Below are 23541 nucleotides of genomic sequence, written 5' to 3'. Positions count from 1 at the left end.
AGAGGGCTAAGGCGAGTCATGGCCAGGACGCCGCGAGTGGACGGGACAACGATCGCTCAGCCGCGAAAAACTGGCTCTCCACACCCGCGGGCCTCAAGAGCCCGGCGGTTGCCCTAGCAACGCCACTTCCGGGCCTCTTTGCCCCACTTCCGGTTCCGGCGTTTACGTCATCGCCGGGCGACGGGGCGGGGAGTTCCGGGAAGGGCCGTCCCGGGGGGGTGGTGGTGTCCCAGGTGGAGGGCGGGGGTCAGTCGGTCACTCCTGGGCGTCGCTCTGCCCCCGGGGCTTGGCGCCGCCATGGAGAGCGGGGGGAAGCCCTCGCTGGGCCAGTTCATCCTCCTGGGCACCAGCTCGGTCGTCACCGCCGTGCTGTACTCGGTGTACCGGCAGAAGGCCCAGGTCTCCCGAGAGCTCAAGGTCAGTGCGGGAGCCGGCCGGGCCCCAGCCAGGTGGTCTCTGCCCCAGGTCGCGGCGAGGGCCGAGTTGGCGCGGGCCGCCCCGCCGCCGCAGGCTGGGGAGGAGCGAGGGCCGACGCCGGGGCGGAGAGAAGCGCCGGCCGGCTGCGTTCCTCCCGAGTGCCTTCACTTCTAGGAGCTCGGCGTCGTGGCCTGGGTTGTAACACGGCCGCGGGGCTCGTGCCGCGCCGGGCGACGGTAAACACGCACGCCACGTGGTGAACCGGGCGTGGAGGGCCGGAGGAAGCGACGTCCGAGCAGCGTCCGGGCGGGGGTGGAGGGGCGGCTCAGACAAGGGGCCTGCACGTGCTGCTGCAGACCCTGCGTTTTGTAGTAGAGCTTTTTGAAAGGCAGAGGTACAGAGAGGAAGTGAGAGAAGGAGATCTTCCCTCCGCGGGTTCACTCCTCAGTGGCCGCAGTGGCCAGGGTTTGGGCCAGACGGGAGCCAGGAGCTCCCTGGGAGGGGCCCGGACACCTGGGTCATCTCCCGCTGCTTTCCCAGGCGCACTGGCAGGGAGCTGGATCCGAAGTGGAGCAGCCGGGACTCCAGCCGGCGCCCCTATAGGGAGCAGCTTAACCCGCTGGGCCACAACGCTGGCCTCCCACAATAATTTGTTAAGGTAGATAAAATGATAATTGCCCTCAAATTGCAAAGCAGGGAGTTGAGGTTCAGAGGAAAGGTTTTGCGGTTAGACAGCTTGGAACTTTAAACCTCGGTTGTTTGATTCCAAAAGTGAGATTTTTATTTTTTCCGATTGGCCGTATTGCTTTATTGGGAATGTGTGATTCTTCTAGAGACGGGTCTCTTAGGTCGGAGACAGGGTTTTCTCTCTTTTAGGGGTTCAAGCTCGGGGCTTGGATGCGCAGGAAGTGTCTTGGGCCTGTATTGGCTGGAACTCCTCAGTACCGCAGCTGGGGCTTGGTTGACACTTCATTGTCATTGCTGTTTCCGTAAGGGCTTGGAAACAAACGTGTGACATCCCTGCTGAGAGGGGAGTTTGGGATCTGGAATGAATCAATTTACCAGGCGCTCAATTTGCTGTGCAAATGGCCCCCTGGTGAGATTCCAGCTGCCCTGTTCACCTAATTAAATGATCTAGTCACTCCTGAAGTGCTTGGCTCTTTCCACCTCCAAAACCAGTGTCTCCTAGCAGTGGCTGGCTGTAGGTGCTTCGAAGGGAGAACCCTGCAGTCCCATCTTCGGGTGACCCTAAAAGCTTTGCCCATTAGTTCCTGGATGAGCCGAGGTAGCTCCTTCCTGGAGAAAGAGTTTGGCCCCTGACACTTGGGGCTCTGTTTTCTTGGTCATATTGGAAAGCTGCTGAAGTAGAGTTAGTGTCTCAGCTGTGTGCCAGCCCCTAGGATCCAAGTTCACATAACCTGCACACAAATCCCACGAGCTCGTGTTGCCCCCTCTTTTTCCGTTTTCAAAACAGACTGGAGACAAGTTGCCCTAGAGTCCCCCTGGAAGCCTGGAAGCCCGATTCCAGCCCCAGGGCTTTCTGACTATGCTCTCCTCTCCCCTTTTACAATTCTCCTCAGCCGCTCTGTGATGGATGCTCTGTGATGGATGCGAGCTGTGTGCCTCTGGCTTCTGTTCCCTTCCCAGTAATTAGGGATGACAATGGCTACCCTGTCAGCGTGCGTGTGTCTGCAGTGCCTGGGCTGTGGTGTAGCCAGGTGCTTCTTTAAGCACTAATTTATAGTCAATACGGATCAGGTGCCTGCTGTGTGTCTGGCCCTGTTGTTGGCACTAATGCGACAGCAGTGAACAAGACAAAGAGGTTAACAGTCCAGTGGAGGGAGGTAAGTAATGAATTGTTGCTGCTGTGTAGGTGGTAATGAAGTTTTTGTTGACTTTTCTCCTGCCATTCGCTGCGTAGCCATAGCTTAAATTCAGAGTGGTGTTTTTTTTTTTTTTTTTTTTTTTTTTTACAGGCAGAGTGGACAGTGAGAGAGAGACAGAGAGAAAGGTCTTCCTTTGCCATTGGTTCACCCTCCAATGGCCGCCGCGGTTGGCGCGCTGCGGCTGGCGCACCGCGCTGATCCGATGGCAGGAGCCAGGGGCTTCTCCTGGTCTCCCATGGGGTGCAGGGCCCAAGCACTTGGGCCATCCTCCATTGCACTCCCTGGCCACAGCAGAGAGCTGGCCTGGAAGAGGGGCAACCGGGACAGGATCGGTGCCCCGACCGGGACTAGAACCCGGTGTGCCGGTGCCGCAAGGTGGAGGATTAGCCTAATGAGCCGCGGCGCCGGCCCAGAGCGATTTTTAATATGTGTCCAGTAACTAACCTCTATAGAGGGCACTTGCCCGCGTTCTCAAGACTGATTGAGGACAGGAATGTAGCATAGCAATTGATGCCACTTGCCTGCATCTCATACTTGAGTGCCTGGGGTTTTGTTTGTTTTATTTTAGTTTACTTGTAAAGGCTGAGAGAGAGATGTCTTCCGTCAGCTGGAGTGGTTCACTCCCCAGATGTTTGCAACGGCCAAGACTAGACCAGGCCCAGATCAGGAGCCTGGAGCTGGATCTCCGTCTGTGTCCCCCCTGTGGTTGGCAGGGCCAAGCCTTGAGCCGTCATCTGCTGCCTCCCAGCATGCATTAGCAGGCGTGTTGGGTTGGAAGTGGAGTAGCCCGAACCGGTGCTCCGGTGTGGGATGCGGGCACCCTTAGCGGGATCTTAACCTGCCGAGCCACAGCGGCTGCCTGGTTTAGATGGTTTTACCTAAGCCGTTGCGCCATGGCTCTGTGTTGTCAAGAAGAGACTGAGTGGTGACCAGTGTGCAGTGTGCAGACTGACCGTGCCTCTTATATCTTGAGTATATGTTTTAGTTACTGGGTGGCACCACCGTTCCCCGTGGTGGGGTGTGCAGCAGGCTGCCTGTGCCTGTGTGTGTGTGACAGCTCTCTGTAGGGCTTTGAAATGACATTCTCCACCTGTGCCCAGTTTCCTTTCTCTCAACATGGAAACAGTAGCAAAAGATGCCCCAAGTACTTGAGCCCCTGCCAGCCACGGGGGAGACCTGAATGGAGTTACAGGCATCTGGCTTTGGCCTGGTCTGTTGCGACCATCTGGGTAGTGAACCAGTAATGGAAGAGCTCTCTGTCTCTCCCTCCCTCTCTGGCACTCTGCCTTTCAAATAAAATTAATCTTTTTTAAAAAAAAGTTTTTTTTTTTTTTTTTTTTTTTTTGCCTTTCAGTTGATTGAACATGTCAGGATATACTGGTTAATATATTCTTTCTGCATTTAGGGAGCTAAAAAAATCCACTTGGGTGAAGATTTAAAGAGTATTCTTTCAGAAGCTCCAGGAAAATGTGTACCTTATGCAGTTATTGAAGGTATGTTTATTGATAAATGGAAAACAACTTCCTTCTTCCTAAAGATTGATAAAGATCGCCTTGGCTAACATTCAGTGCCTTTTTTGTTGTTGGGACCCTGGTCTGGGACGTTATGTGGGAGTCAGAAAAAAGTGGGTTACCGTTGTGTGCTCTTGGGAGGTTACCAGACCTCTCTGGATGTCTGTTGCCTCGTGTAGGATGAGACTTGCCTCAGGGGGTTGTTGAAGACTTGAGGGATGTGATCATGTAAAGTAGTTAGCAGGTGCTCCTAAAATTCACTTCTGGTGATAAAAGTGTCAACATTTTGATTACATAACAACTCAAACTGAAAATGTACTCTTGGTTACCTTAAAGGAGAAGGCGCGACAATAAGGAGTAGGCTTTTGGCCTGGTGTAAGCTGCTACTGGGGAAACCCACATCCCTCAGAGTGCCTGGGTTGGCACCCAGCCCTGGCTCCTGACTCTGGCTGCCAGTTAATGTGGCTCCGGGAAGGCAATGGTAATGGCTGGGTTGGGTTCCTACCACCGCATGGGGGACCTGGATTGAGTTTCCAGCTCCTGCCTTTGGCCCATACAGCCTGATGCAGGCATTCGGGGAGTGAACCAGAGGATGGAAGTGCTTGTACTTTTTTTCTCTTTTTCTGTTTCTCTTTCTCCTTCCCTCCCTCCCTCCCTCTCTGTCTTCCAGTTTTTTTAAAAAGGGTGGGCATTTGGCATGACAGGTTGCCACATCCCGTATTGGAGTGCCTGGTTGGAGTTCCAGCTCCTCTGCTTCCAGTCCGGTTTCGTGCTAATGTGCACCCTGGGTATCAGCAGATGATGGCTCACGCACTTGGGTCCCTGCTGCCCACAAGGGAGAACTGGGATTGAGTTCTGGGCTCCTGACTGGCCTGACCCAGTCTTGGCTGTTATGGGTATTTGGGGAGTGAACCAATGGATGGAATATTTCTGTATCTCTGCCTTTTAAATAAAATGAAAATAAATTTAGGGGCCAATGATATGGCTCAGTGGGTTAAGGCCGCAGCCTACAGTGCCAGCATCGCATATGGGCTCTTGTTCAAGTTCCAGCTGCTCCACTTCCCATCCAGCTCCTTGCTAATGCACCTGGGAAAGCAGTGGAGGCTGGCCCAAGTCATGGGGCCCCTGCAGCCATGTGAGAGACCCAGAGTAAGTTCCTGGCTCCTGGCTTTGGCTTGGCCCAGCCCCGGTTGTTATGGCTGTTTGGGGAGGGAACCAATGGATGGAAGACCTCTCTGTCTCTTTCTCCTTCTCTCTCTCTAACTCTGCCACTCAAATAAATAAACCCTAAATAAAAGATTTCTGATCACTCTTAAGAAATTCAAAAAATTTTAAAGGAAAGAAAATAATCTGTCTCTACCTAGGAGCTGTGCGGTCTGTTAAAGAAACACTGAACAGCCAGTTTGTGGAAAACTGCAAAGGGGTGATTCAGCGGCTGACGCTGCAGGAGCACAAGATGGTGTGGAATCGAACAACGCACCTGTGGTAGGTGTCCATGCTCCCCGTCAGCAGCCTGACAGCTGTTCTGTCCCAGTGCTGGGCCGACCCAGCCTCTCTTGACACGTTGAAGACCAGTCTCTATGTTGGTGACGCTCTTGTGTGGGTCTGTGGCCCTCTCGCCTTGGGATCACCTGGGCAGCCTGTTGGCTGGTTAGCACCTAGGCTCCATTCCAGACTGCCAGGGTTTCCAGGACCGGGACCCAGATCTGCTGGTTCCTAATGCACACTAAAGTCAGAGTACCACTGGCTTCTGGGTTAATGATTTCAGTGTTTGATCAAATCATTGAGAGCCATTCATGGAGTGCCATTTCTCCAGCTGGCCCTAGTGGGTTTGGTTTCAATGTCTTCTTCCAGTAGCCAAGGGAAATGAATGGTGCAGGCCATCTGCACTGGTCTTGCCTGAGGTCCTAGGATGGCGCCTCGCCAGTGACTGGGTGCCTGCCACCCACGTGGGAGAGCTGGATTGAGTTCTCAGCTCCTGGCTTCAGCCCCAGCCCAGCCCTGGCCGTTGAGGGCATGTGGGGGGTAAACCAGCAGATGGGAGTGCTCTCGCTCGCCCGCTTTCTCCAATAAATTCCTGTAAGAAATGGAGGCTCCTATCGCGGTTCCTTTGTGCTCTTCCCGTTGCTGGGCACGTTATCCTCCCGGCGTTCAGGTCCTCGCCTTCCCCCCGCTGGGTCCTCGCCTTCCCCCCGCTGGGTGTTCGGCGCCTGCTCGCCGTGGTTTGATCATCAGATCTCTTCCTCGTGTAGGAATGACTGTTCCAAGATCATCCACCAGAGGACCAACACGGTGCCCTTTGACCTGGCGCCCCACGAGGACGGCGTGGGCGTGGCTGTGCGCGTGCTGAAGCCCCTGGACGCGGTGGATCTGGGCCTGGAGACGGTGTACGAGAAGTTCCACCCCTCGGTGCAGTCCTTCACTGATGTCATCGGCCACTACATCAGCGGCGAGCGACCCAAAGGCATCCAGGAGACGGAGGAGATGCTGAAGGTGGGGGCCACGCTCACGGGCGTCGGCGAGCTGGTCCTGGACAACAGCGCCGTCCGCCTGCAGCCCCCTAAGCAGGGCATGCAGTACTACCTCAGCAGCCAGGACTTCGACAGCCTGCTGCAGAGGCAGGAGTCCAGCGTGCGACTCTGGAGGGTCCTGGTGCTGGTTTTCGGCTTTGCCACATGCGCCACGCTGTTCTTCATCCTGAGGAGGCAGTACCTGCAGCGGCAGGAGCGCCTGCGCCTGCAGCAGATGCAGGAGGAGTTCCGAGAGCACGAGGCCCAGCTGCTGAGCCAGGCCCGGCCCGAGGACAGGGAGAGCCTGAAGAGCGCCTGTGTCGTGTGTCTGAGCAACTTCAAGTCCTGTGTCTTCCTGGAGTGCGGCCACGTGTGCTCCTGCAGCGAGTGCTACCGCGCCCTGCCCGAGCCCAAGAGGTGCCCCATCTGCAGGAGGGAGGTCACCCGCGTGGTGCCCCTGTACAACAGCTAGTCGGGCAGCCCCTCCCCTCCCCGTGCGCTTGCAGGGGTGGGTCCTCCTGGAGGGCGGGGGAGCTCTTCCCCGCAGGAACTCCGCCAGCTGAGAGCCCCGGGCTGGGGGCTGGGGCGCGGTCGCGTGAGGCCTCTTCCTGGAAACGCGAGAGCACCAAAGCCAGTGACTTCAGTCCTCCTGCTCCTCTGGCTGCTGGTGTCTGGCCGGTGTTGCTTGCTACAGGCTCGGAGGACTGAGCACGGGGCGAGGGCAGGTGGGGCTCTGAGCACAGGGACGCCTGGCGGAGCTGCCTCTGGAGAGACGGGTCAAGTCTCTCCCTTTGCCTCCACCCGAGATAGGCCGTCCTCTGGGGAGACGGCTGGGGTCTCTGCCTCCGCCCGAGACAGGTGTCCTCTGGAGAGGTGGCTGGGGTCTCTGCCTCTGCCCGAGACAGGTGTCCTCTGGGGAGACGGCTGGGGTCTCTGCCTCCTCCCGAGACAGGTGTCCTCTGGGGAGGGCTGGGGTCTCTCCCTTTGCCTCCACCCGAGACAGGCTAGACAGCTCCAGAGTGTCCAGCCGCAGGAGGCACGTTGTCCTTTTCTCCTCGCTCGCCTCCCACACGGGGGCACCTGTGTGGAGAGGACAGAGGGAGTGAAGTCTGCAGACCTGCGTCTGCCTGGACCCTGAGCGGCAGGAGGAAGAGCGGTCTCGTCTCCACTGACCCGGGAGGCCGCCCCAGGGCCCTCTGCCAGCCAGATCCAGAACAGCTGGGGAGGGCAGAGCGTGCGTGGTTGCCCTGCCGAGGCTCAGTGGCAAGGCCCCACAGCTGCAGGAAGCAGGCGGGACACGCGGCCCTAACTCCTGGCTTTCGCAGCTTTTTTTTTTTTTTTTTTGCAAGGTTTTACAAGTCGCCAGCACCTGGAGCACCACACCTTTCACCGCTGCCCCTGCTCTGGCCCGTGGCAAAATTAACATCCCCTGGGCGCGGCCACCCTGCCCCCTCCCCACACCTGCCCTGCTGAGCCCGGGAGTGCTGGCGGCAGGTCCTTCCTCGCCGCCCCGTGGGCACGAGCCGCACAGGGCTGTTTTCTCTCTGCCTTCGCCTCCTGGTCCTCTGCGTGGGAGGAGGGGAGCTCTCAGGGGTGACAGTGCCCAGCGTGAACGGCACAGATTAAACACGTTGCAGCCAAGTGTTGGCCTCTTGCTTTGTTACCAAGAGTTCAGGGGCTAACCTGAGGCTTCCACAGGACGGAGGTGGATCCTGACCGCGAGGGACTGAAAACCAGGGACTTGGAGACCACTGTGCCTTCAGCCATGGCTGCGAGGTGGCTGGGGCTCCCCAGGTGCTGTGCGGTCCGACGAGACTGAGGCTGGGGTACTGGCTGCCGTGTGAGGAACGTGGCGAGCCCCAGAGTGCGCCTGCGGGCCGCACCTGGCGTTGCTCCAGGGTGGTCTTTGAAGTCTGCCTTAGGCCTGAGCACCAGGGCCGCCTGCTGAGTCTTGGGGGACACGGGGAGGAAGGAAGTCTGAGTTCTGAGTACCGGGAATTGTTCTGTGTGCGTTCCCAGGGGGGACCACCCTCACAAGCCCTGCAGGCCGAGTTCAGGGTCTCCGGGGTACGGATGAGGAAGTTGGCCCCTAGAGGGCAGGGTCACAGGGCTCAGGAGTAGAGCTCCCAGGTGCTGGATCTGAATTCAAACTCCAGGCTGTTTCCAAAGCTGCGGTTTCCTGCTTGCCCGCTGAGAGACCAGTGACTTCCCCCAGCACTGACGACTGCCTGCAGGGCCCTTGTTCCTGTGGTTGGGGGAGCAGAGTTGGGGGCCACACAGGCGAGAGCGGGGAAGGTGGACAGCCAGTGCTGTCTTGTCCAGTGAGGGGTGCAGAGCCCACGTTTCCATAAGATGCCGGAGATGAGCCGGATGAGGGGGTTGATGGCAGTGACCTGAACACCTGGGAAGCGTGGGCCCCCTTTCCTGTCCTTTACAGAGGGCGGGGGCAGGGGAGAGGGTCCAGGTTTTAGTGGAGGGTGAATGGACTGCCCCCGGAAGCAAGAATCTGACCCGAGAGATGGGAGAAGGGTGGCAGCCTGTGTTCCCAGCGGAGCTCAGCCCCTGCCGTGGGAGACCCGGGAGCGGCAGCCAGGTCTGGTCGAGGTCCCTGCTCAGGCCTTGCCCATGCGGGACAGCGAGGCCACCACTGTGGTCCCCGACTTCCAGCTCGGGAGCCCCATCCCCAGAGGGCTGGACGGAGCCTGAGCTAGCTGTGGGCCGAGGTAGGAAGAGTTCTGCCTGTGGGGAGGTTGCGGGTCGTGAGTCTTGCCGAGGTCAGGGCGGGTTATTTTGGTGCAAAAAAAAAAAAAAAAAGCTTTTAATGCATATGAGGGGTCTTCAAACCATTGAAAATGGATGTTACTAAAAAAGTGCATGGATTCCAAAACTTGTTTGCACCAAAACCAATGAACTCTTTAATTCTGTTTTCCGTGAACCTTTTGAAGTGCCCTCGTGTGCTTCGCTTCCACTTCCACATGGCGGTGTTGTCACCCCCGTCTAATGAGTGAGAACAGAGAGGCTCAGCTCTGCCTGCGGCCCCATCGCCACAAGCCAGGTAGCACTGGGCAGCAGGGACGCGAGGCCCCTTCATGGGTTACGTCACTTGCTCGAGGCTGTGGCCATAGACCTTTGCTTTGACCACGTGAAGCCTGGGAGGCAGGAGAAAGGGAAGTTGCGCAGGTGACGAGTGTTGTGGACACACAGGCACCATGTTATGGGTCAGTCGTACCCCAGGACCACACCTCCAGCTGACCCTGGTGGAGTAGGAGCCGGAAGGAGGCTTCAGAATACATACTCACTTGGAATTATTTACCTTTATCTGCAAGGCAGAGACATTGTCCATCCAGTGGTTCCCTCCCCAACGCCTGCAAGCCTCCTGAAGCCGGAAGCCCAAGACTCAACTCCCGGTACCCACGTGGGTGTGCACTGGCAGGGAGCTGGACTGGGAGTGGAGGAGCCAGGGCTCAAACCAGGCCCTGCAGTATGGGGTGGGGATGTCCCACAGGGCATCTCAGCTACTGTACCGCGTGTCTGCCGCTCGTTGAAAATTCTTAGGGGAAATTTAAAAAAACGCATGGGAGTCAAAATGCAAATGGTGGCGAGCAAGGCGAGTCTCCGCTGCCCTCGCTTCCAGCCCTGAGCCCGGGTGCTGGGGACGTGAGTGGGGTGGCTGCTGCTCTGTGGGCCCCTGCACTGCTCAGAGGGACAGCCGGTCAAGTTTGGCTTTGTCAGTGCACGTTGACGCTTTTTTATTCTTTAAATTTTATTTATTTATTTGAAAGACAGAGAGAGGTCTTCCATCTGCTGGTTCACTCCCCAGATGGCCACAATGGCCGGACCTGTGCCAGGAGCTTCTTCCAGGTCTCCCACGTGGGGGCAGGGGCCCAAGGATTTGGGCCATCTTCTACTGCTTTCCCAGGCCATAACAGAGAGCTGGATGGAAAGTAGAGCAGCTGGGACTCGAACCAGCGCCCATATGGGATGCTGGCACTGCAGGCGGCAGCTTTACCCGCTATGCCACAGCGCCGGCCCCACGTTTATACTTCTGACAGACATCAGCTGAGTGTCTCGTGTGCCTGGAGGTGGACAATGGATACGACACAGCCCCTGTCCTCAGTGAGCCCAGCTGCATCCCAGTGTAGCCTGGTGAGGGCGTGTGTGTGTGTGTGTGCAGTTTGCGAGCGATGCACCTCAGGGTGGGGGCTGGGAGGACGTGTGGCTCTCAGGCTGCCGGAACTGAGCCAGGCCCTTGAAGGCGGCCTGACTGGAGCAGATTCTCCAGTCCTTAGGGCAACCGAGGAAGGGAAGCCACGCAGAGCAAACGTGCCCCACAGAGTCTAGGGTGATCGCCTGAGCCACCAGCCTGGCTGGGCCCCTCCCCTGCCTAAAGCCCGTGCCCAGGCTCCCTGCCATCTGTGGACCGACCCTGGCTCCCCCACAACACGTGAAGCCCTGCGTGACCCCTGCCCCCGGCCACCTTTCCAAGGTGGTTCACCATCCCTGGGTAAAACATTTTTCATCTATTTTCATCTTAGTTGAAAGGCAGAGAGACAAAGATCTTCCGTCTGCTGGTTCACTCCCCACATGCCCATAACATCTGGGGCTGGGCCAGGCAGAAGCCAGGTGCTCAGAACTCGGGTGGGTGGGAGTGTTGTGGACACCAGACACCTGCACCATCACCGGCTGCCTGCCAGGTGCACATGAGCAGGAAGTGCGCTGAACCCAGGCGGGGTCCTCACTGTTTTGGGCACCTGCGCCAGGGCCTCACACCTGTGACTCCAGCAGCGCTGAGTACACGTCCCACGCCGTCCTCCGTCTTGGAATCCTGGTCCTTTCTCGCCGACGTCACCTTGCTCTCCCTTTGACGCTCGGGGTTCAGTGCCTCTTCCGAGAAAGCTCCCCGGCCCCGCCCCAGCCGCAGGCTGATTGGTGCCCTTCTCATGGTCTTCTTTCTGCTCTTGGCAGCCTGGTCCACGCCTTGGGCAGGGCCACGTCCTCGGGCCCAGGTTTTAGGTTGTCAGTACACAGTAATTAGGGCTGACGTCAGGGCTGGCTCTCCCCCAGGGAGCCTCCACAGTGCTGTACACAGTGATCTCATCCAGTCCTCACCTGCAAGGTGTGTGTGTTAACCAGAGGCTCAGAGAGGTCACGGGTCTTGCCCGAGGTTACGAGGATAATAAAACAGACCCCAGCGGTCTGAATCCAGAGCCCAAGCTCTTAACCACTGAGTGCACATGGAAGGAAGGAATTAACCCATGAATGAAACAGCAGGTGTAGGAGAAGCAGTCCTGGAAGGCTGCCTGGATGAGTCGGCTTTTGGGCCACAGGTGAGAGCCGTGACTTGGTTGTAAGGAGCGAGGCTGGATTCCTCTTTCAGGGCCTGAGAACGGGCTGGATGGACAGTGCGGGAGAGACAGCACGTCCAGCGAGCTGCATAGAGCTCCACGCACCCCCCCCAGGAAAGTCCCAGCAGTGTCACCGATGATGCTAAGGGATCTGGACCCAGCCCCAAAGGCTGACTTCCTGTCTGGTTCTGCCCATTGCCGTGTGATTGTGGTCAAGTGACTTCGCCTTCCTGGGCTTCAGCTCTGTCCGTGAAGGGTGGGATTTGGGCCGGAAGCTCTGCACCGTCCTGTTCAGCTCTGACATTTTGCATGCCGGTGGGTGGGGAGAGGAGGACCAGGGCAAGCAGTTTTGAAGCCCGCTTCTGAGGCTGCCGGTCTGAGAGAGGAGCTGCGGCTCTGTTTCAGGCTCACTGTGCGCTGCAGCCTTGGGACCGCAGTCTGAAAACCGGGGCTCAGCACTTCTCTCGTCGGGCGCCGTTGCCTTGCCACTGCTGGATGAGATAAGCGTCCACGTCCGATGTCCCGAATTGCACCCCGCAGTGCTCATCACTCACTTCCCCTGCAGCTGCCTTATTGTCTCCCAGATGCCAGCCGAGGGACTTGGCATTTCTCTTTCCCAAGACCGGGACACGTGAGGCCGTGCCCATGCCACTGGCCCTGGGGCAGAGCAGGCCCAGGCTTGTGACCCTCAGCCCCTGCCAGAGCCATTGCATCCTGTTAGGGGCCTCAGATCCATATCCCTCCACTGTTGGGCCGTGACTGCTAGGCCATTGCTGAAACAAACATTCATTAAGCACCAAGTGTGCCAGACGCTTTGCACCTGTCACATGCTCCCTAGGCGTGGAGTGTACAATGAGATCATCCTAAAGGTCAGGTCTAAATTACCCTGGCTATGCCCCATCCTCTCACCCAGAGCCTTCCTGGTTACCACCCTCTGGGACCCAGTTTCCGGCTTGCTGGCCAGCTGGTGACAAAGCCCTGATGGATCTTCCCAAGGACTTCACTGATGCTGCAGTTCTCACAATGGCCCCCAGGGGGCAGTGTGCCCCTGTGGAGAAACAGGTTGTGCTTTGCAATTTTCCCTGGCGGGGGTGGGGAGCCGGCCTTGGAAGACCGAGAACAGAGCTGGAGGAGGACGTGGGGCGGCTGATCCCACGGCCAGCTGCGTGCAGCCCCGGAGGGGAGAAGCAGCCATTCTCCGGTTCCTTCCGTTCCATGCCCAGCTCAGCAGGGAGCTTGCTGCAGATGCGAAAGTTTTGAAAAACCCAAAAAATTCCAGGGCAGGGGGGAAAAAAATCCCACATTTTTCCCCTTCTAATTTCCCAGGCATTCACATCTTTAAATATACTAACCATGATTTCTTTAAACAAAAAATGGGATATGCATAATGCATCGCGTGTCCTTAAAATACGCACATGACTTCACACTGGGTAGGGTGTGGAGCACCACTGTGCACAGAGTTCCGTCTGCCTCCCCAGAAGTCTCCTGGCCAGGAAGTTCCGCGTCCCCAGCCCGGCCCGCTCCCTCCTTCGCGCCTCCTCCTGTCCTGTCTCTCTTCCCTCACTCTGCTATCCCCTCCTGGCTCTCATCCGCCCGTTTCTCTCCTGCTTCCGAGTGTGTGGAAGTTTCTTCCTCTGTGTGTGAATGTCTCCCCCTCCCCAAAGCTTTGTATTTCAGCCCCAATTCCATCCCTTCCTGTTTCATTATTATTATTATTATTATTTTTTGGAAGGCAGAGATTTCCCATCTGCTGGTTTACTCCCCAGATGCCTGCAGTGCTGGGGCTGGGCTGGGCTGAAGCCAGGAGCCAGGAACTCAATTTGGATGCCCCATGTGGGTGGCTGGGACCCAAGTACTTGCGCTGTCACCTGCGGCATTCCAGGGTGTGCATAAACAGGAAGCTGGGACTGGGAGCAGAGCTGGGACTTGGACCCCGGCACTGTGATGTGGGATTCCAGGGACCCAGGTAGCATCTTCCCCACTGAGCCAGACACCCTCCCCTGTTTCTATGTCTGATTCTGTCCTGGCACACAGCTCTCTCACCTGTCCCCTGGCCGGGTGGCACTCTGCCCCCAGCCTTGTGCAGCCCAGGGCCTGGCGGGGCGGGGCGGGGCGGGCGGGCGGGGGGGGGCTCTGTGACATGTGGTGGCTGCTCCTTGAGCTGAAGCAAGTTTACGTTCCTGGAGGCAGAGGCCCCAGGGCTACCCCTGCAGGCCCGGGGCTCAGGACTCACCGCCTGTGGCTGTCGGCAGCTCTGGCCTTGATGCTCAGGCTGCAGACTGGCTTTGCAGCGGATCTGGGCACCCTCGTTGGATAGCGGAGATGATCTCTGGCTCCCAGAGCCGAGTGACTGCCTCACGGTCCCACGGGCAGAGCTGGGCTGGACTCACCCTTGCCTGCATTCCCTGAGCTGGCTCGTGTGTGCGTGCAGAGTGCCGTGCAGGCAGCCGGGCACCTGGGCTCCAGCTGGGCGGCTCATCCTGGCCCTCTGGACTCACTGTAGCCCACCACGCCACGGGCAAGGATCACTTCTCAGCCCTGCCGACCTTATGGGGCCGGCACAGATGCCAAATGTACTCCAGCCACGGGCAGGGAAGGACTTGGATCAAATGCCTGGGGACAGATGGGCCCAGAGCCGGCCGCAGCCGCCTTCCTAGTGAGCTCTGGGCTCTGCAGCTGGTGGCCACATCTTTCTGATCAGCACTGAGCCTGATCTGGGGGCCGCCTCAGTTGGTTCTGCTGCCTCCAGGTTTTTTCTTTTTTCTTAATATTTTATTTATTTATTTGAGAGGCAGAGTTACAGAGAGAGAGAGGGAAAAACAGAGAGCCAGAGATCTTCCATCCACTGGTTCACTCCCCAAATAGCTGCAATGGCTGGAGCTGGGCTGATCAGAAGTCAGGAGCCTGGTATTTCTTCCTTGTCTACCACGCAGGTGCAGGGGCCCAGGCACTTGGGCCATCTTCTGCTGCTTTCCCAGGACATAAGCAGAGAGCTGGATCAGAAGAGGAGCAGCCGGGACTCAAACCCGCACCTATATGGGATGCTGGCACCGCAGGTAGAGGCTTAGCCTGCTATGCCATAGCACCAGCCCCCCTGCCTCCAGGTTTAAGGTGTAAACACCTCTCTGTGTCCTTGGGGGGACACTGAGGGGACTCCCAGAATACCCTGAATTCTTCATCTGAGGGGCCATTGGGGCTAGGAGACTCCCTGGAAATGGCAAAGAGTGTCTCGCACCTGTCAGATTCCCGGGCTCAGCCGTGACAGGCTGGAGTTGTTAATCTGCTCCCTCAGCCCCCAGTCTCCCAGTGCAGCTGTGCCAAGGTCCAGAGACTGGAAGAGGCCTAGTGCCTGCTCTCCTGACCCCCTCTGTGGGCAGTGCCACCCAGCAGTGGACAGCGCAGCCTTGAGCCAGGTCTGCTGCCTCTCCATGGCGTGTGGGTCTGGGCTGCCACTCACTCCACTTTGTGGGTGGGGAGCCCTTCCCTGGCAGAGAGGTGAGGATCACAGCCACACGCTGAGGCTGCTGGGGGCGCAGACGTGGGCATGGCGATTAGCCCGGCCCTGGGCACTGAGTCGGGTATGGGCAGGCGGTGGCTGCTCCTTCGGCACTGGGGTGAGCCAGCGCCCCCTAGTCCCTGCCATGGCCACACTTTGGCTCCGTTTGGTGGTCTGGTGAAGGTGGGGGCTGTTCAGTGAGGGACATCAGGTCTCAGGAGCCCCGGACAGGCTGGGTTAAGCTTTCGGAGCCTGGCCCCCCGTTTGGCCTGGCTCAGCCTAGGTGGATGGAAGATCTTTCTGGCTATATTTCTGTCTCTCTTCCTCTACCTTTCAGATAAAACAAAATAATTTTTTAAAAAACAGCCTTGTAGAGCTTCAGTTATTCTTTGGACGCCAGCTGTGGGGTGGGGGCCCCCAGCTTCTCCGCTCCTATTGCTTTTCATCTAGGGAGCTCCCTTGTGAGGCTGTATTTGAGAGGGTCTCAGTGATGCCGGGCACTGGCGTAGCGGGTAAAGCCTCACCTGCAACACTGACATCCCACATGGGCGCCGGTTCAAGTCCTGGCTGCTCCACTTCCGGTCCAGCTTCCTGTTTATGGCCTGGGAAAGCAGAAGATGGCCCAAGTGCTTGGGCCCCTGCACCACATGGGAGACCTGGGAGACGCTCCTGGCTCCTGATGGGCCTGGTTCCAGCCACTACAGCCATTTGGGGTGTGAACCAGTGGATGGAAGACTCTCTCTCTCTCCCTCCCCCACCCCTCGTGTGTGTGTGTGTGAATGAATGTTGTCAGGAGGGACAGGCAGAGGGATGGTGGGGAACTACACCTGTCACTGAGCGGAGGGGCTGGTGGGGACGGTTTTATCCCCAGCCTTGGTTCAGAGTGGCGATTCCCTGTAGGGAGGCCATGAGCTGGCCACTGACAGGTACATCCTGGCCTTCCCTGCTGACCACAGGGTCCGAGGAGCTGGGCCTGGCAAGGCTCAGCATTCCTGGTGCTCCATCGCCATGGGAACCTGGGTGTGGCCTGCCCACCGTGCCCGCACTGGGATGTCCAGCAGCGACATTCCTCTTTGGGTCTTGCCATCATTGTCTGACGCTGCTGTGCCTCAGTTTCCCCATCCGAGGGAGGGCCAAGCACCAAGAGAATTCTCCTGTGCGCTGAGCCTCTAGTCTGCTGGGCTGCGCTTCCCTCTTCCTGACTCACGGATCCTGCAGCGCTGGTGCTGGGGCCCCGTGGAGATGGTCCAGGCCTGTGCTGGACTCTGTCCAGAGTCCTGGGCTTATGGGGAAAGAGCTGCACATGAGGGCTGGGGCGGGGCATGGAGAGGCAGGGCTCTGGGACCCCCACCTGTGCTTCCAGCCAGTTTTAGCTCCCTCAGACTTGGGAGAACTGGTTTTGCAAGGGGGGTGGGGGAGCTGTGATGGTCCCCACATTTCCCATTTTGTAATGCAGTCGGAGATCTGCAGGGAAGCCGCTCATGTGGGGCCACAGGTAGAGTCCTCTGAGGCCTCCTGCCCCAGCATAAGGAGCAGCGACTGTGATCCCCATGTGACAGAAGGACAGACTGAGGCACAGAGCTGGGAAGTGACAGGGCAGGGGGTTGCACTTGGCTGTCCCCTCCTGAGCTCTTCGCCCTGGCTGCTGCCCACACCGTGCACTCCTGGGCCTCCTCGGCGGCCCTCACGCCTACCTTCCTCAGTTGGTTCCTTCACCCAGATCTGGAATGTTCAGCACAACCAGCTGCGAGTCGGTGAGGAAGCTGGCCAGGCGGGGGGCAGCGGTGGAAGGCTCCATGCTGACTCCCACCTTCCCCAGGCAGAAACGTGAGGGGCCCTGGCCACATCCCCCAGCCTCCAGCCTCATCTATCAAGTGGGCCTGAGGCTCCCAGTCCTGCCCAGCTCTGAAGGTGGACTCCTTTGGGACCAGAAAGGCCAAGGGGATGCTTTCCCCGGGAGGAGAGGGAGATGCCCAGTGCCTGGGGGTGGATGCTGCCACCTTTAACCTCATTTGGACCAGGCAAGGCAAACACGATCGGCTTCTCTCCCGCTCCCATGCCGCACGCAGGGCTGGTCAGTGGCTGGACTCACCTTCCCTGCGGCGGCTCTGTGGGACTCTCACAGCCAGCACGGTGCAGGATCAGTGGCATGGTCCCAGCCCTGCTGGCTGTGTCACCACGGCGGGGAGCCCTCTGCAGGGACCTGGAACCGTAGCCGGGAAGCCTGGCTTCTCCCGGCTCTGCCGCTAGGCAGTGACCTTGGGCAAGTCTTTATCCTGTTTCTGCTACATCAGTTAAACAGGGAATGCAATGTCTCCATCTATCTCCAATGGTATTTATTTTGAGAAGCAAGGTCAACAATGGATGGGAAAATGCTCTGGGGGGAGAAAAACAAAACAGAAAGCAGGATACAAATGGAAGCGCCTTCTGCGATTTCTGATTGTACTGCCTGCTCTCAGGCTCTCAAGCTTTTGCTTCCCGGCCGCCCTTGGCCTCAAAGCCGACCCCCAGGAGAGCCTGGATGACCAGGGCCAGGCAGCTAATGGGATGGGGGAAAGGCTCAGCCCCTGACCTTCCTGGCCTTGAGGGTCGGCTCTGAAATGGGCTGGCAGGTTGTGGCTCACCGAGTCATTTCTCCATGTTTAGTGCACATCCACTCCCAGACGGGTGTCGGAGCCCTTTTGCTTTTGTTCTTATCGCTGTCCTGGAAGGCACACAGCAGCCAGCCAATTGCAGACCCCATCTGACAGCTGAGCCGGCGGCCGCATAGAAAGGAGAGGGGGCTTCCCCAGAGGTTGGCAAAACCAGCACATCCCAAGCTCCGGCTGCTCCACCTGCCACACTGCCTCCAAGGCCGCCTCTCAGTCCCCTTCCTTCTCCGCCAAGGGACTGGCCTCTGGGGGCCTGCCAACCCTATGTTTAATTTGGGGAGGGGGCCAGGCTGGCGCTTCTCAGGTGGTCTCTCTCCCGGGCTTACCCCACTAACAACCTCTGCCCTTTCCTTCCCGCCCCCACCCACCCAGAGTTCTAGATTGGAGCGGACGGTGACCCCGGCGGGGCTCTCACCGGTGACGCAGGGCAGCGGGTCGGGCCAGGTGAGAGGTCGCCAGGGCGATGTGGCCGCGTTACCCAGCCCTGCCTCCCGCAGGTGGCCTGACCTTGCGCCGGCGGCTCCTCTCTGCCATCAGCCGGCCCTGCTGAGCGACGATGGTCCCCAGGGAGAGAGCAGGTGCCGCCGGCCCGGGGCAAGGATAATGAGCGCTGCTCACGCACCTTGCGCCCTCCGAGCTGCCATCTGCTAGGCAGGTGCGCCTCCCAGGCCTCTGGGGCTACCCCAGGTCCCCCCCTCCCCCCCGATCTGGGAGCTCGCTCCTCGCCCTACACTCCGCAATCTCTCCCCAGGGCTCACGCCTGAAGCAGCCAGAGAGGCCCCCCGAGGGCAGAGGCGGCAGGCCCGGGACGTCCCCGGCGGAGGCCCGGGAGCGGGGAGCGGGGCATCCCTGATGAGCTCGGCAGAACCAGGCGCTCCCCCGTCGGGCGGGAGGCGGGGCTGCCCCTGCCTTCCCCCACCCCCCGCCCCGGGGCCCCGAGGGAGCGGGAGCCCGGCGCTGCGGGGCGAGCGCCAGAGGGAGGCCCCAGCGGCGCGGCCCCGAAGTGGGGTGCAAGGTTGGGGGAGGGGCGCGTCGGGGGGGGCGCCCTCCGACTTGGCCTGGCAGCCGGACCCCGGGGAGGCCAGCTCCCCTCGGGAATCTGAGCCGTGGCTCCCGGCCGGGTAAACAGGGCGCGGGCGGGGACGCAGGGGAGGCGCCCGGAGGCCGCGGGGCCGGGTCGGGGCGGGGCGCGCCGGGGCCCCTCGCCGGGCGCTGGGGGCGGGGGCAGGAAGCCGGCGCGGCCCCGGCCGGCCGGCGCGGCCCCGTGACGTCGCTCGGCTTCCCGGGATCTCTCCCCGAGGCCCGCGCTCGCCTCCTCCGCGCTCCGCCCCGCGCCTCGCTCGGCGCCGCGGCCGGCATTTCGCGCTCGCCGCTCGCGCTCGCCGGCGGCTCCGGCCCCTGCCTCCTCCTCCTCCTCCTCCTCCTCCCCCCCTCCGCCTTCCCTCTCCGACCCTCGCTCTCCACCTCCCGGCCCGGTCCCCCCTCCGCTCGCCTCTCCCCGGCCCCTCCCCTGCAGCCCAGCCCCTCGCCTGTCTCCCTCTCCCCTTCCCTCGCTCCCCTGCCTCCCTCGCTCTCCGCTTCCCTCCCCCCTTCCTCGCTCTGCGCCCCTCCCCCCGCCGCTCGCAGCTCCGCCGCGCGCTGCTCCCGGGTCCGCCTCCCCGGCCGCCGCCGCCCCCGCCGCTAGACCGGCCGCCTCTCCCCGGGGCGCGCCCTCCTCGGCCCCGCGCCCTCCGGGCTCGCAGGGACTCCCCGCCCGCCCGCCCGCCCGCGCCCCCCCGCGCCCCCCCCCCGGCTCGCGGCCCCGCCCGGCCCGGCCCCCGCCCCGCGCCCGAGCGCGCCGAGGATGTGAGTCCTGCTAGCCTCTGCGGGAGCAGCAGCCACTCGCGCGCCGAGCCCGAGCGCAGCGCAGCGCAGCCGCGGGCGCTCGCCGGGTCTCTGGCGCGGGCGGCGCGATCTCGCCCTAGCGGCGTCCCCCGGCCTGTCGCCGGCGCCACCGCCGCCGCTGCCCGCGGGCCGTCCCCGGCCGGCCGCCCCCGGCCCCAGCGCCGCTGACCCTGTCCGCCGCGGGCGGGGACGCGGGCGGAGGAGGCGCCGCCGCGGAGCCCCGGGACGCGACCATGTCGGAGGTGCTACCCTACGGCGACGAGAAGCTGAGCCCCTACGGCGACGGCGGCGACGTGGGCCAGATCTTCTCGTGCCGCCTGCAGGACACCAACAACTTCTTCGGCGCCGGGCAGAACAAGCGGCCGCCCAAGCTGGGCCAGATCGGCCGGAGCAAGCGGGGTGAGTCCTCGGCCCCTGGCCCTGGCCTAGGCTTCGCGGGGTCCCCTCCCGGGCGCTCTCAGGCTCGGACGCGAGGGAGCCCCCTCCCGCAGGACTGGGGGATCCCGCACTGCGGGTCCGGCTGGGGCGAGCCGCGGGAACGCGTCCCGCTCAGCCCGATCCCCGGCGGGGTCACCCCGGGGGCGTGGCGGCTCCCAGCTGCGGCGGAGGCTGGAGCTTGCTACCCAGGTCCCCACCCGCGCCAAAGTTTGCTTTCTGATATCCACCTCCCCCCGCTTTGGCGCAGTGGAGTCGCGGCCGCGCTCGCCGTATCGCTCCGGGGTGGGGGTCCCAGGGCTCCCCGGGCTCCCCAGGACGCGCGCGCGGCTCGAGGAGCTGGCGTCCGGGTCGCGGGCTTTACGGTCGCTACTCGGCCGGGGGAGGGGGTTTCCAAGCCTGGGCGCCGGGCGGGGGACCTGGAAAAGCCCCGGGCGGTCGGGGACGCGCAGAGCCTCCGAGGGGAGCTCCGGAGGCGCGAGGACAGTGCGGGAAACCGACGGCCGGCGGGAGGGACCGGCGCGCAGGCATGGAGGGAAGACGCACGGGGCCGCGGCAGAGCTGCGGCGGGAGGGCCAGCGCGCCTGGGATGCAGTCGGGGCGGCAGCGGCGGCCGCCAGCGCGAGGGCCACCGCGCAGAGACCCGGGGGCCTCGACAGGTGACTGTCGCGCCGAGGGCCGAAGGGCGCGCGGAGAAAGGCCAGGCTGGGTAGAGGCGGACGGTTTGGCGAGAGGCAGAGCCGCAGGCCCACGGCAAAGCGCCGCGGGGCGACCTAGCGGCCGAGTCCGGGGCCCGAGGCGTGCGGGAGAGGGGCGCCCGCCCGGGCCGGGCCCGAAGCCTGCACTGGCTACGCGCGTGGGAACCTGCCGCGGCGTTGCCTCCTGGCTCGGCGCGCCGCCTCGCCTGGCGCTGGCCACCGGAGCTGCGTCGGGGACGTCCCCGGGGCGGCCCCGGCTGCCCTCCCCTCTCTCCGTAGCCTCCCAGCCTATTCCTAAGTGGATGCGCGCGGTGGGCGGAGGACGCGGCCAGCGCGCGCCCGGCTTGCAGCCTCTCTGCTTCATCTCAGAATCTTCCCTGGGCGCTGGCCAGGTGCGGGGTGGGCTTCGAAGGGACCCCGCGCAGGGGCCCGGGAGGATGGGGCTGGCTGAGCTCGCCGTGAGCCCTCCTGCCCGGCCTGCCGCCCCCGCCCACTGGGCGCCGCGGGGATCGTCGGAGACCCCTGGCTAGACCCGTAGGCCACTCACCTCTCTCTCCCCCTCTCTTGCAGTTGTTATTGAAGATGATAGGATTGACGACGTGCTGAAAAATATGAACGACAAGGCGCCTCCGGGGGTGTAACCCCCACAGGAGTGCGAGGGAAGAGTAAGGACGAGCTCACGGTCATTGGCAAGAAGCATGAGAGAAGAAAGCACTTGGAAATTTATTACTAGCCTGCTTCCACGATGAAATCAACAACCTGTATCTCGTGTCAGGCCGGGAAACAGATGAGGCGGGAGGAGGAGGAGGAGGAAGAGGAGGAAGAGGAGGAGGAGGAGGCGGCGGCGGCGGCTTTGGTCTTCTCTGCAAAAATAAAAATAAAAAATAAATAAAAAGTAAAAAAAAATCACTATATACACACATATAAAGAAATAAAAAGAAGTCTCAGTTGCAGCTATTTGTCAAAATTAATATCCATTTCTTTTTCTATCTGGTGAATATTGCGCAATTATCTGGATGGGAGGCACTTGCGAATCTGCAGCCGCGGGTGTTTTGAGGTGTTGGCATTCTTTGCTGATTTGGCCGGTCCCCATGTTTACATTATTTAATCTTGCAAAAATGATTCTGTGCACTTGGATGTGAAATGCTGTTCAGTTTTTTTTTTTTTAATGTTATCCTTGGATGTACAAGAGAATCAGAAAATGATGTCTGTAGATACTGTTTGATTTTGGTCATCTTTTGAGGTTATATCAGGAATGTGTTTCAAACAAGAAGATAACTTTTCGAAGGGACGAGACGAGAGAGGATCCTTGTTTTATTTTAAAGTGTGAAGCTTGTGTGTGTTGCAGCAAGCTATTTGCCCAAGTTAATGCAAATGGACACGTTTTATATGTCAGGACAAAAAAAAAAAAAAAAAAAAACCACGAAAAACAAAAAAAATGCTTGAGCTTTCTCCGAGGCCCCTGGCAGTCTATTGTGTGAGCAGCCTGATTTTCTCTCTAATATTGTGTCAGTTTATTCTCTTTAATGGACTGTAAAAAATGTAACCACAAGAGTGCCAAATATCTTGAAATGCCAAAAGGCATTTTGGTTTCGTTTCTCTCCCCTGTGCTCGGAGTCCACGTAAAGGAATGCTGGGAGTGTCTTTTCTGTTATTTATAGGGATTCTCTTAAGGCACACCAGCTGCCTGTTTTGCATGGTATTTGCAAAAATGCCTCTTGCGTGAGGAAATCTTTTACTGTTTTTCGTTTGCAACTTTGGACCTCAAGAGGTTTCCCGTCCCTTTCCCGGTTCCCTCTTTTCTGAATTGGATATTCTGTCTGTTGCACCTTGAACCAGCACACAGGGCTCTCTCCAATGTACAATAAAAGAATGTTCCTGTGTCTCACTCCTCTCTGCCCTCTGCTTTGGGTCTGTGATGCAAAACGGCAATGTCATGTGGGTGGGGTGGGCTCCGGGCGGGGAAAGGTGGCTGGGCTGGCAGGGCTGCCGCCTCGGGGCAGGTGCGAGGGTTGAGGTTTGCGAGTTTCCCTGCTTTGCTGGGGTTGCCAAGCTCTCCCCCTTAGGGGGGGGCGGGGCGGGGAAGAGGGGGTTCGGTCAGCCTTGTGAGCAACATGGAGAGGCCGGGCGCTTGGATGCTCAGCCCAGCTCCTGCTGGTCCTAGCCCTGAGGACTGGAGCGGATCGGTGCAGTGGGGAGAACTCGGCTCCTGCCGCACCGGATGAACACAACACAGAGGAGCCGCTCCGTGCCCATCTTGTCCCTCTCCGAGGGCCACCTGCCCTCAAAGACAGGCCCGAGGACAGGCCGTGCCCTATCCCCACAGCCCTACCTTCTGGGGCTCCCAGCTCCCTGCTTGAGGGCGCCCCCCCCACCGCGTCCCCACTCCGTGTCTTCCTCCCACCACCACTGACAGAGGCTTGTGGAGGCAGGGAGCAAAGCAGCTCCTTGGGGGGCTTGGTGGTTCGGGCGCCTGGGGGAGGAGGGCATGGGAGGAGGGTTTTGGCCAAAGAAAGGCCCAGACAGCTTTCCCTCCTGGTCCTGGAGCGTTTAATGTGTGTGTTGTAAAACTGTCAGCTGGGGAGTCACAACACAGCTCCCAGTGCCACAGCCCGAGTGTGACTCACTTCAGGTAGAGGCCCGGGAGGTGGGGGCGGGGGGGGGGAGGAGGAGGGGCGCCAGAGGCCCCCGGGGAAGGGGGGTGTGGG

The 23541-nt window shown here is 60.2% G+C and overlaps 2 protein-coding genes across 2 annotated transcripts; both read left to right on the top strand.

The window, feature by feature from the left end:
* The first annotated feature begins 212 nt into the window (after window positions 1-212).
* On the top strand, window positions 213-8021 carry MUL1 (mitochondrial E3 ubiquitin protein ligase 1). The gene is made up of 4 exons (XM_062190556.1): window positions 213-417; window positions 3709-3796; window positions 5179-5299; window positions 6067-8021. The coding sequence occupies exons 1-4, from the start codon at window positions 298-300 to the stop codon at window positions 6794-6796; spliced, it is 1059 nt and encodes a 352-aa protein (XP_062046540.1). The 5' UTR covers window positions 213-297; the 3' UTR covers window positions 6797-8021.
* An 11841-nt stretch (window positions 8022-19862) lies between these two features.
* On the top strand, window positions 19863-22721 carry CAMK2N1 (calcium/calmodulin dependent protein kinase II inhibitor 1). Its single transcript, XM_062193139.1, has 2 exons — window positions 19863-20099; window positions 21404-22721. Exons 1-2 carry the CDS (start codon window positions 19934-19936, stop codon window positions 21472-21474), a joined length of 237 nt encoding a protein of 78 aa, XP_062049123.1. The 5' UTR covers window positions 19863-19933; the 3' UTR covers window positions 21475-22721.
* Window positions 22722-23541: the final 820 nt, after the last annotated feature.

Source organism: Lepus europaeus, chromosome 5 (assembly GCF_033115175.1).
Source record: "Lepus europaeus isolate LE1 chromosome 5, mLepTim1.pri, whole genome shotgun sequence".
NCBI lineage: Eukaryota > Metazoa > Chordata > Mammalia > Lagomorpha > Leporidae > Lepus > Lepus europaeus.
The sequence above is the reverse complement of the archived record's forward strand: the minus strand, read 5'-3'. Positions and strand labels throughout refer to the sequence as shown.

Bases quoted from the DNA above. Each gene is read 5' to 3' on its own strand.
- CAMK2N1 (XM_062193139.1), top strand. From the start codon at position 19,934: ATGTCGGAGGTGCTACCCTACGGCGACGAGAAGCTGAGCCCCTACGGC. The intron at 20,100-21,403 runs GTGAGTCCTCGG...CCTCTCTTGCAG, and splicing joins GATCGGCCGGAGCAAGCGGG to TTGTTATTGAAGATGATAGG.
- MUL1 (XM_062190556.1), top strand. From the start codon at position 298: ATGGAGAGCGGGGGGAAGCCCTCGCTGGGCCAGTTCATCCTCCTGGGC. The intron at 3,797-5,178 runs GTATGTTTATTG...GTCTCTACCTAG, and splicing joins ACCTTATGCAGTTATTGAAG to GAGCTGTGCGGTCTGTTAAA. The intron at 5,300-6,066 runs GTAGGTGTCCAT...TTCCTCGTGTAG, and splicing joins AATCGAACAACGCACCTGTG to GAATGACTGTTCCAAGATCA.